Here is a 12170-nt window from a genome sequence, read left to right as displayed (position 1 = left end):
TTTGGGTTCATATCAGGAAGAATCTCAATAATTTCCTCTCCTGGGTCCATCATTTTAGACCTCATGGCCACCCTGCATCCTGAGCTTCCTGTCACAGCTCTGCAGTCTCTGTGCACAGCTCCTCACAAAACGCCACCAACAAACAGCAGGAAACCATCGTCTTTATGTACTTTTGTTGTTGACTTAGGTTGTAACTCAGTAAAAGTGTGTCAAATGTTTTCAGAGAAAAAGCTTTTTTTTCTGAATGTATCAGCTTGAACCCTCAGAGGAAGCTCGGTCCTGTCATGTTCCATTCTGGTCAAGAAGACAGGAAATGATAATTATTGATAATGACTTGCTCAAAATCGTCCCATGATTCAATGCTGCCATCTACTGGAGGTTGGTTGTACAACAGTCTTTTAAAAGATCATGTTTAAAACCCTTGTGCTATCCTAGGCACTTTAACGTTGGGAGTGGGGTCATCTAGACCCACTAGACAGTGAGCTGAACCATTTTTCTTCAATGATTTGTGATCTTCACTGGTGTCCATGGATTACATGAAATCTTTCCACCTTTATCCACCTTTGTCATGGTAGGGAGAACACGTCAATGGTCATCCTGACCCCATAGGATAGCACAAGGGTTAAGACTTGATTATGATTGTCATATAAATAGAAAAGTCGGAAAAACCCCCAAAATACTTATAATTTGGTGTCTAATTCCAACCAAATGTAAAATTGCAGCAGTTTGGAAATTACCTGCTGCAAAAAAAAAAAAAACACAGGCTGCCGCATGAATAAACCACTGTCACCTCTTCAAAAGAAGATGTGTTCAGCTTAGATACGAGCTGCAGATGACCCGTTCTAAGTGGATCACAGGGTCGCTTAGTTCCTAGAAAAACCACAAAGTAAAGGTGTTGATCTGCAAAATACAAGTAGAGCAAAAAAAAGTTTGAAAATTGCTCTTTTTTTATTTGTTGGAACATCTTGTTTTCAGTGTTCTGTAGAGGCTGACGAGTCCAGTGCAGGCTGTGGCAAGGCTCAGACTGATCCCCACCTGTGAGTTCAATCACAGCAGAAGCATTTGTCATGAGGGCTGCAGAATGATTGCAAGCTAACAGCAAATTAAATGATAGTACATGAATAAAGAACATACTGCATATAGAAGAACGGCCTGAGTAACCGTTTGAAGTTCCTTCTGCTGGTTTTCATCCTGCTTCCACCGGGCCAGAGCGCTTTCATAATCCAAGTTGACGACCCCGACAGGTAAAACCCGGATGCCCCAGTAGATCCTCTTCACTCTGCGGAAGTTGGTATCCTGCACGTCACAGCGATACGTTCCTGAAAATGACCCACTTAGTTAGTTCTCCATCTCGGCTTTTAGTATCTGTTTGTTGCTACAGTGTAAAGGACAAACACCTTTACACACCTGTGAGGCAAAACTATCCACACACAAAGATGTCTTTTATATTTTCAGATAAAACCTTTTTGAATTACTTCTTTTACATTTTTTCTTTAACCTGTCCTGCCCAAGAGCTGAGCGAACGGATGAGAGTCGAAAGTGTCTTGGGTTGGACATATTTTACTTTTACAACATGGTGTTATGAATCTTCTGACACACAGGGTGTATATTTGAATAAACCCCTTTTTGTAATTTAGTCTAAACCTTATTTATATTGATTATATTTTTAACCGTTTTTTGTTGGACCGGACGGAAAAGCAAAGGAGGAAAGAGGACAGAGGGATCTTGGGGGGGGTTATTATTATAGAAAGGGGGGGGGGGGGGTACACAAAGCAACAAGCTGGAAGTTTATAATCATTACTGTCAGATTTCGATTTATCATAAATCTAAAAGGGGCGGGGTCTGTCCACACACTCTCAAATGTTACTAACATACCTGTTGGCTCCAAAAATCTTCACATATAAACATGTCAACATGTACACAATACAACTACAGTTCACACAGTTATGCATTCAGACTTTTTCTAATCCGTTTTGTTTATTTTCTGATACTAAAGGAGGTTTTATTTTGAAAAAACTAACAGATTCTGTTCACCACATCTGTCTGTTTTGACGCATCACGTGACTTTCAGCAGCTGCTCTGACCGCTAAGTTCGTAGCTCAACGCTAAAAAGCGAATGAACCAAACAATAAATTGTATTTGGAAAGTTTCTTTGGGGAGAAAAGAGTCAGTGACGAAAACAAAGAAGAGCCTTTGACTTCAAAGAAAAAACAAGCTGCTGTTTACAGACGAAAGCAGGAATCTTCCTCCAAATACGGATTCATTGAAGCTTTTGTTTTCACATACCACAAGCTGCTCTGCCTAAAATGCAGTGGCTGACTTTGAATGCTTCACACACGCAGTTAATGAAGTTGCCGAAACGGTGGATTCACGTTTATTTTTATGTTTAGAAAATACCAGTTATACAACGGTTGTGCCATTTTGGGTTGCTTTATTTGTCCATCACACCAGTCAGACGAAGTTAGCATCCGATTTTTAGCATCTACTTTAAATCAAAAGGGAAAATCTTTATCACAAAGTTTGAGTTTAAACCAACCACAAGCATTTTACAGAGAATGAAGATCCAATCAAATAAAGTTGCTGATTGGTGTAAACTTGTAAAAAGGACATGTATGAATTTTCAAACAGCAAGGGTGGAGTAGGCGGCCATTGAGCACAGAAAATGTTCCTCAGTATTAAACTAAATAAATAATACACAGCGAATCAGGATTTATGTAAACACAAAATAGGATAAATCTTTTTGCTCTGAAAGATGATCTGAGACTGGGCTGAGTTCTCAGTATTGTAGTGGTTTATATGAAAAAACTTGGTTTTATTTAATTTTTTACAATTCAGAAACAACTTCTACAAGCCAACACCTTAGGTCCATTGAATCTTTGTCATCATTATAACAAAATTAAAAATCGACTAATTCTTTAACTAAATTTCTTGTAGTGCCATTTTAATGCTTTTCAGAAACCGAACGCTTTCAAATATTAAACGCAAACATCTGCCCCATTTGAACTGTTAAAGTGTTGCCTGACATTAGACCTGTCCGTGGGCTGAAAAAGGTTGGAAACCACTACTCTGGATGGTCCAGAGAACAACTGAAAAAATGTCATGTGGTCAGATGAGACCCAAATGCAACTGCATCCAAAGAACACCATATACCCACTGTGAAGCATGAGGGTGGGAACATCATGGTTTGGACCTGTTTTTTCTGCAGATGACAGAACGACTGACCTGTATTAAAAGAAATTTGAGCAAAAACTTTCCTCCATCAGTGAAGCCAAACTTGGCTGGAAGTTCCAGTGTGATAATCATCCTAAACGCGTCCAAATGTAGGACTAGTTACATAAAAAATCATAGAAAGAACTAGTTAAAATATCAGCTACAGTGTCTGCCAACCTGGTGATGAACTTTGACCTCTGTCATTGCCAGCCAGGGTCACTTTACACAGTATTGACATAAACTTTTCCTATTAATCTTATCCTTATTTTCTGCTCCATCATCCAAGTTAATTAATTAAAAACAATTTGATTTCCTGGATTCTTTTTTTACATTTTGTCTCTCACCTTTGAAATGTTTTTAAGGTGAGCATTGCATATCATCCATTTTTTGAGGTGAGACAACTTGGAGACCCTGACTGACAAATACATTTTTGTCCCACAGTGTGTTCTTTTATAACACGGCAGTGCAGAATAATCATCTGCTTTAAACCAGCTCTCAGTCAGTAAACCTCCAAGCCTGTCCTGCAGGAGTGTGTACCTGTGTACCTGCGTTCTCTTCTTTAACAGGGTCCAGAACCATTCGGTCCAGAAGAGGAGCTGTCCAGCGCTCAAAGAGAGAGTCGTCTGAGGTGATAATTCCTCGAGCGTAGCGCCATGACACCCTGAAACAGCAACCAAGATGATGAGCTGAACTTAGCCTCTTATCTGTCAGGCAGCAAGCTCCCTGGACTTACACTGAAGAATAGCTCCACCTACAGGTGTATAGGAGGATTGCTGTTTCCTCAGCTGTGATGTCAGCTCATCGTTACTTCTGTGCTAAACATTCTAAAGGCTGTTTCACATTGCCGCCACGTACAAATTGCACATATTGGATGAAAATTGGTCGTGGAAAAGTGAGAACAGTTGTGGTTTTTATGTGAAGATTTATCACAAATGAACCACGTTGACATTCAGAGCACTGGGCAGAAATCACATCACGTCAGCACCATGGTCAGCACCCGCCCTGGACCCTCGCCATGTTTTGTTTTAATTAAACGGTGAGATTCCCCCCGACCGCACCAGTACAACAGTCAGCTGCTGAGGCCGCAGTTGAGAAAATCCGCGAGAAAGGGACAGCCGCGCTTCCAGATTCACATCCATGCCCCCCTCCCACGACCTGCCTCCTACACAACACCAGACCCTGCCCCACGAGAGACCTGACCCCCTGCCCGGACAGGGGGTACAGGAGACCCCCACTTGGTACGGACTATTGAGAGGTGAAAGATCAAATTGACAGATTGACAGATATTAACCGTGTGTGATTATTCTGCTGTTTATACGCAATTTTTTTGTCATACATCGGTGGTACATGCGTAAAAAGTCCTTTAGACATACGTGCACATATGTGCATGTGCATCTCGCAAGAACCGCACACAACTGAGTAACATTTATGTAATAATTGCGTATAAACTACATAAACTATGCATAAACCAAAAATTTTCAACAGCTCATAATCAAATTAATGTAAAGACCCGCTGGCCGAAACCTTCGACTAACATCTGCGCACATCAACGAATGACAAACGCAAGAAACACTTTTGAATTACACAAATCACACATGTACCACAAAAGACCAAAATTTCATACATGGAAAATGTGCAGATTGTATAGTAAAAAAGTAAACTATACTCTTCATGTTATGGGAAGCAGTTTGAGATGGTTTGGACAATTGAGAGGAGGGACAGCAGCCATGTGGGTAAAATGATGCTTTTTTGTTTTGCTCTTTTAGCCATTTGTCGTGTCGTTACATGGAACAAGCATCAACATTGATTCAGGGAATAAAATAGTTTGAACACTTGCTATGTAATTCACGTTTAAGAATAAAACATTGTGTCTATTTTGAAAGTTTTTTTAATGTAAAAAAACGACTTTTTTCAGTGATGACAAACACTGCTCAAACTGAATCTTAAGAAGTATTTTAAGAAACACTGGCCAATTTTCTGTCTTGAAAGAACCATAATGTTATCAAGAGCAAAATCATTTACCTTTAAGAAAACATGTCTAGAAGTCTTTCTTGATTAGACATTTTTTCTCCCCCCATTGGCAGATTTGTTAGCTTATTTAACATTATTCATATTTTAGGAAGGCATGGCCTATTTCTAGGGGGGGCTGTTTTTGCAGTGAACAAATAATCACCAAACATCTTACCTCCAGGAGAATCTTCCCATGGCCTCCATGACTTCGCCCAGACAGTCAATCTCCACCCTCTGTCCTGTTGTCACAGTCATAGTCTGGAGTCCACACTGCCATAATTCCAAACAGTTGACCTTTCTGACCCGACACTCCTCTGACACCTTGGTTTGACTCGCGTCCTGATGGATGTGGCATGGAACACATGTTTATTTATGTGGATGACGTGACAGATGGATAGAAGCTTTACATGGGTTTTCATCAGACGTGTTGCATTTGCAATCCTTGTGAGTTCACTTCTAAGCATACCTTACATTCTCACCACATCAGACATCCACATTTGAGACAAAGGAGGGCAAAACGGGCAATTTTTCAAATATTTTATGTTTGTGGATCATCAAGCTTACTCCTACCTCAAATCGTTTTTGCACGTATCTTTGGTTAACTAGAAGCCAACAGGTCGTCCCTCCATTTTTGTAAAGGTCAAACAAAATAAATTTCATTGGGGATAATCACAGTTTGATCACATAAAATTAACCCAAAACAAAACATTTAAACAGTAATTTCTGTCAAAAATATCCTGTTTCTACTACTGTAACAAATTGAATTATGCAAACAATAAGGGTTGCTGAAATAGGCAAGGCAAGGCAAGTTTATTTGTATAGCACAATTCGTACACAAAGTAATTCAATAGTGACACAGCTTTTTGATAATTAGTATTAAATTTTGAAATACAAAGATTACTAAATATGACATTTATTCTATTATTAGTACTTTTTTGGACGTTGTTGCAAATTGGTTTGTAATTCCACATTTTGAAGAAAGTACTTTGATTCTGCTGTTAGTGTACGCACATAAAAGCTATATGAAGGTTTGTCTTTACTGGTCTCTTTTGAAAATATTAGCAATCATATTATTCACTCATATTAAGCTGGTGTTTATATCCTTTGTAAAAGAAACGTAATAAAAAATAAACCTGTAAACAGCCTTAACCCTTGTGCTATCCTAGGCATTTTAACGTTGGGAGTTGGGTCATCTAGACCCACTAGACAGTGCGCTGAACCTTTTTTCTTCAATGATTTGTGATCTTCACTGGTGTCCATGGATTACATGAAATCTTTCCACCTTTATCCACCTTTGTCATGGTAGGGAGAACACGTCAATGTAAGGGTGGGGTCATCTAAGATAGCACAAGGGATAATTGATAAAAGACAAACCTAATTCATCAGTTTTTCATGCACTTTTGTGTTGAAGCATCATTATTTTTGTTTTGCTTTTTGTGGCATTTCTATGAAAATGGAGGACAAATATTCAGAAAACTAATCTTAAATTGCATTTCTAAGTATTTCTATAATCAAGTCGCTGGGAATCAAGAGCAGATGAAAAAAACGCTGTTTGAAAAAGATTGTACTTGTGATGTAGAAATTAATTATTTCTACATCGCATAATTTCTACATGCTCTGGTTGTTTTTGAAAGGCTTCCTGTCCTTCCCGTTAAAAAGAAACATAATCCGGATGTTGAAAGTCTCTACCTTAGTTCCGTTCTTCCTCCCCACTTTTTCCTCCAGCGCCGTCTTGCTGTCTTTCAGCAGACACAGGGTTTGGGTCCTGATCCCCAGCCCACAGGTGGTGCTGCAGGGGGAGCTGTCAGTGATGACCTCCAGCACCACTTTCTCGGCCTCGTCCGGGCCGGCGGAAACAGGCGGGTGAAAGAGGAGGAGGAGCAGGCAAAGCTTCATGAGGCTGCACTGCATTCTGATAAGAAACACCTGTATAATCTAACAAACAGAAAAAGAAACAACACTCCTTTACTTTGGCTTGAACTGTGAATGCTGTCAGTTTCTTCAAAAAACAGCTCAAATATAATTTAGTATACTGTAAATGAGGGAGAAAACTACTTTAGGAAGCCTTTTAACTCTGTTGTTTAAATACCTTTAAACAAAGCACTTTCTGAACATCTGTCACCCAAAGAAATGGTTTTGGTTTTGATTGGCTATAAATTCGTTTAAAAGCACAACAGCAAGCATTTTTTCCATCAGTAGAGAAACTTAGATCAGTTGTGGGAGTTTTTTACGGATCAAATTTTAGCAGTAACGCTGAATGACAGAAGATCTTGATGATGCAGCCTGTTAAAAAAAAAGAGAGAGAAGCTCCACAAACTTAACAGAAACGTACTGCAGTCTTGAAGTTTGATTCAATCTTATCAGGGAAATGCATTTTTTAAAATCAGAGATTCTATTCTTTTGTTTTGGATACAAACTCTTTGATGGAAGGGAAATTATTTTTTTATAAAACTAAATTTAAAATTCTTTCATTGTTGCCTAATAATTTGTTGTCATACTTGTAACTCCTGATGCAAAGCTGTAGAGTTGTTAATGGACTGATAAGAATACAGTTTGGTACTTTATGTTTTCATTTAAATGGTGAGTGCACATTCTGAACTCCTCAGCACTAACGGTGCATTTGGAGGACATTGCAATTCATAAAATGACCACTAGATGTCAGCAGAACAACATAATCAAAAACAACATGAAGTTTTAAATTTTAGATGACAAACTGAAGATTTACTCGTTTTCCTGTCTATATTACATTTGAATCAGAAAGTATTCATTGCCAAACCAAGACTGTTTTTAAACAGATGCTAAATGTAAGAAAAACAGTTTAAATTTACCATTTAAATTTGAACATCACTTACCAACTTGCTTCCCAAGGAAAACCAATAAAGGAAGCTAGAGGTACAGATGTCTTTGCTTTAACCCTTGTGCTATCTCAGATGACCCCACCCTTACTTTGACATGTTCTCCCTACCATGACAAAGGTGGATAAAGGTGGAAAGATTTCATGTAATCCATGGACACCAGTGAAGATCACAAATCATTGAAGAAAAAAGGTTCAGAGCACTGTCTAGTGGGTCTAGATGACCCAACTCACAATGTTAAAGTGCCTAGGATAGCAAAAGGGTTACAAGGAAAGGTGTGTGTGTTTGTACATTAGTGCTTGTGTGTGTTTGTTGGTCGGTTTAATTGTGCCCCTTCTATTTTCTGTTACAGAGACTAAAACGGCAAATCCTGGCTGTTTGTGTGTGGTGTCATTTATCCAAAAATCTCTTCTTCAGCTGCTATTACCCGCCAGCTCACTGTTTAGCAAAACCCTCATGTAAAGGAGAAAGCTGCCACCAAGTGGACCCATAGCATCACTGTAAGTTGTTCTTCTGTGTTGTCTGCAGAATAAAATTGCTCCTGTGGTCAGGCTCCCCGACCTCTTCTTCCTGCGGCCTCCGTCCATTGGACAGCAGGTGCATGAGGCTCCTGCTGCCCCTCTGAGCTCCTGCAGCTCAGCGTGAACGTCCTCTGCAGCTTCCAGTCTGCTGTCAGTTTGTCATGGGGGGAGCATGTCAGCTCTCCGCTCACCTTCTGTTCTGTTTATACGCAGAAACAAGTAGCAAGATGGAGACTATATCAAGAAGCCACCCAACGCCTCCATGTTCCTTCTAAAGGATGCGTTCAGCAGCTGAGCAGCAGCTGTTTGGTTGTGTGTCATCGTATGAGCTGACAGTTAGTCATCTCTACACAGTGGAGGTCACTTTTTAACCCTTGTGCTATCTTAGATGACCCCACCCTTGCATTGACGTGTTCTCCCTACCATGACAAAGGTGAATAAAGGTGGAAAGATTACATGTAATCCATGGACACCAGTGAAGATCACAAATCATTGAAGAAAAAAGGTTCAGAGCACTGTCTAGTGGGTCTAGATCACCCAACTCCCAATGTAAAAGTGCCGAGGATAGCACAAGGGTTACAAAGCAACAAGACAATTATTTCCAGCAGACCGAGCAGCAGTGAAAGCTGTAGGAGTTCAGGGAACCCCGGATGGAACAACACACACCACTACAATCACCAGCCCCTTTATCAGGTCCACCTTGCTAGTACCAGGTTGGACTCCTTTTGCCTCCAGAACTGCCTTAATCCTTGATGTCATAGAGTCAACAAGGTACTGGAAACATTCCTCAGAGAGTTTGGTCCATGTTGACATGATAGCATTACACAGTTGCTGCAGATTTGTCGGCTGCAGACCCATGATGCCAATCTTCCGTTCCACCACATCCCAAAGGTTCTCTATTGAATTTAGATCAGCAGAAATAGACTCCGGTTTTGGTGAGTCTGTGTGAATTGAATCGGTTAGTTCAAAAGGGGCCCAAGTCCACAATTTTTCAAATTAGAGATATTATATGTTCTATGGTCTTCAAAGGAAAAGCTATCGGATTATGTGCAAAAAACTCCCAAGTCCATTGTAATGTATTGACTATGCTTGACATTTAAAATGCATTAAGTGCAAAATTCCTGGACTTGGGCCTCTCTTGCATGGGTTTAGCTTTATCCCATAGATGGCAGCACTAGTTATCCAATATGGCAGCGCCCCTGTTTAATTCAAGAAGGGACCATGTCCAGAGACTTTAGTTTGCTAGTCCTCTGAAATGATAAAAGTGAGGGGCTTCATATAGCATTTGTAAGATATGAACTGGTGCTAAATCTGGGTAAAGTATTAATCATTTGGTGTAGCCTCCCTTTAAGCTATGCAATTAAAATCCTTTCCTGGCAAAAGAAGGCTCTTGGACTTGGGCCCCTTTTGCACTAACCGATTCAATTGTAGCCTCAGTTTCCTGTTCTTAGCTGACAGAAGTGACACCCGGTGTGGTTTCCTGCTGCTGCTCCATCTGCCATCAGGTTGGACGTGTTGTGCATTCAGAGATGCTCTTCTGCAGACCTCGGTTGGAACCAGTGGTTCTCTTACTTCCTGTAGTCTTTCTATCAGTCTGACCATTTTCCTCTGACCTCTGGCATCAACAAGGCATTTCCACCCCCAAACTGCTACTCACTGGATATTTTCTCTTTTTTGTAACCTTCTCTGTAAAGCCTAGAGATGGTTGTGGGTGAAAATCCCAGTAGATCACCAATTTTCTGATATCCTCAGACCAGTCCATCTGGCACCAACAACCATGCCACGTTCAAAGTCACTTCAATCACCTTCCTTCTCTGTTCTGATGTTCACTCAAACTGCAGCAGATCGTCTGGACCATGTCTACATGCCTACAATGATACACTGATTTGCTGCCATGTGATTGGCTGATTAGAAATTATATGCAATCAGAGCAGCAGCTTCTCTATTATTCTTCATAAAACTCCCCTTTTCAAAAAACCCTTTTTGCAAACTTCTTATTGGTTTACCTTGAATACATTGACTATAAGAGAACTAGACAGAGTGAAAAAACATGGCTTACTTCCAACTTCAACCAAATTAAGTCAATTTAGTCACCATTTTTTTGTGATATGGATGCTACCATGTTGGAGCCAGACGTCATTTAGCCATGATTGGTCTGAAATCTGTCAGTCAAATGTCTTAATGGTTCGACACATTGCCAGCAGGCACCACATACTTTTATTTAGGCATCTGGTTGGCAAGTTTATTACTTGAATACCTTAAATTACAGAAAAAATGTCACGAAAAAAATTAAGATTAGCAAGAACATGTTAAAAACTTAGAGCGAAAATGGCTGAGCTGAGCTGTTTATTTCTCAATAAAGTTCTATCAGATTTTGGCTTCTTTAAGCCAGCTGGTACTTTCTGTTCAGAACGCGAGGGAGGAGGAGTCACTCAGTCCAGCACTCATGTAAAGTAAATGCCTTTCCTTTTTCCGAAACTTGACTTTTTACGTCACATAAACACATGAACTATTATTTCGTGATCACAGAAGTGTTTTACTTTTGCATAACACTAAAAGTTGATCTGATGTCTTTGTATCAGAGTCTGCATCTGAACTCCTTCAGCAGGTGAAGTGGTTATGTTGTAAAAAAAATAAAAAAAAAGGTTGATTTGTAGCCATGTTGACTCAGGCTCCACCCCTCCATCTAAAGAACAGCTGTGCAAGCCAACCTCCTTAGTGACACTCAGAATATCATTTCACTGACGTTCAAAGAAACTGATTTTCATGTTATTTATTTTGATGTACCTCTGCAGCATGCGGAGGCCATGCACCTGCAGCATCTATCCAAGAGGATAATCTCTGGATTTACACAGAGTTGCAGGTGGAAGGCAGTTGCTAAACCGGGGAGGTTGGAGAAGTCAAGAAAGTTCATACATAATGTCATATCAATGTTGATGCAGCCACTGGGAATTTTTGTCCTCCACCCTCACACTAGGTATGACACTTTTTGGCTATTTTTATGTGATAGAGTTAATTTTCCCCATGGGAAATTAAATGGACAAGTCTTTTAAGACTAGAAATACAGACATAGTTTTACTGCATTCAAAATTTGCAACTTCATTACTTGGTTAAAAGTAAACTTAAAGACCATAGGACCCTGACCTTTTATAAAAGTGTCTGTATTCTATTATAACAATAAAAAGTATTCATTATTCAAATCAAAAGAGATTCAGGGATGACTCCCTTGAATGACAACACCAAATTGACTGCATACTTTTTACAGGGGACGTCATATTTCACTATTTGCTATACTTTCCTGCTGTTTCTCCTCCTCTTTTGTCTTTTTGTTTTTTTTAAGCTCTGTGAAGCTAAAACCTGGTTATTGTGAACCCAAACGGGACAAAAATGACAAGTAGAATGAAAGTGAAGGTGATGTCACACAGCCACTATGTACATTTTGGGCATATTGCACAGATGAAAGAGTGGTCATTCGTGAATTTATGTGGAAAAAGTGAGAAACGTTGTGCTCTTTACATGAAATTTTCTCTGATGTATCACGAATGAACCACATTAAAACCGAACGAATAAACCA

The 12170-nt window shown here is 39.7% G+C and overlaps 1 protein-coding gene across 3 annotated transcripts; it reads right to left on the bottom strand.

Annotated features, from left to right (window-relative positions):
• Positions 1 to 925: 925 nt before the first annotated feature.
• tmem81 (transmembrane protein 81) lies at positions 926 to 7688 on the bottom strand. 3 transcript variants are annotated; one of them, XM_020701600.3, is made up of 6 exons: positions 7553 to 7688; positions 6910 to 7155; positions 5396 to 5559; positions 3756 to 3871; positions 1135 to 1319; positions 926 to 1035 (listed from the first exon to the last, which is right to left on the bottom strand). In XM_020701600.3, exons 1-6 carry the CDS (start codon positions 7592 to 7594, stop codon positions 949 to 951), a joined length of 840 nt encoding a protein of 279 aa, XP_020557259.1. In that variant the 5' UTR covers positions 7595 to 7688; the 3' UTR covers positions 926 to 948. The 3 variants fall into 3 exon arrangements, with proteins under 3 accessions (XP_020557259.1, XP_020557261.1, XP_020557260.1); XM_020701602.2 differs by having other exon boundaries at positions 7543 to 7615; XM_020701601.1 differs by lacking the exon at positions 7553 to 7688 and adding an exon at positions 7310 to 7536.
• Between the last annotated feature and the right edge of the window lie 4482 nt (positions 7689 to 12170).

Source organism: Oryzias latipes, chromosome 7 (assembly GCF_053564925.1).
Source record: "Oryzias latipes strain Hd-rR chromosome 7, Olatipes_Hd-rR_3.1".
NCBI classification, from domain to species: Eukaryota; Metazoa; Chordata; class Actinopteri; order Beloniformes; family Adrianichthyidae; genus Oryzias; species Oryzias latipes.
The sequence above is the reverse complement of the archived record's forward strand: the minus strand, read 5'-3'. Positions and strand labels throughout refer to the sequence as shown.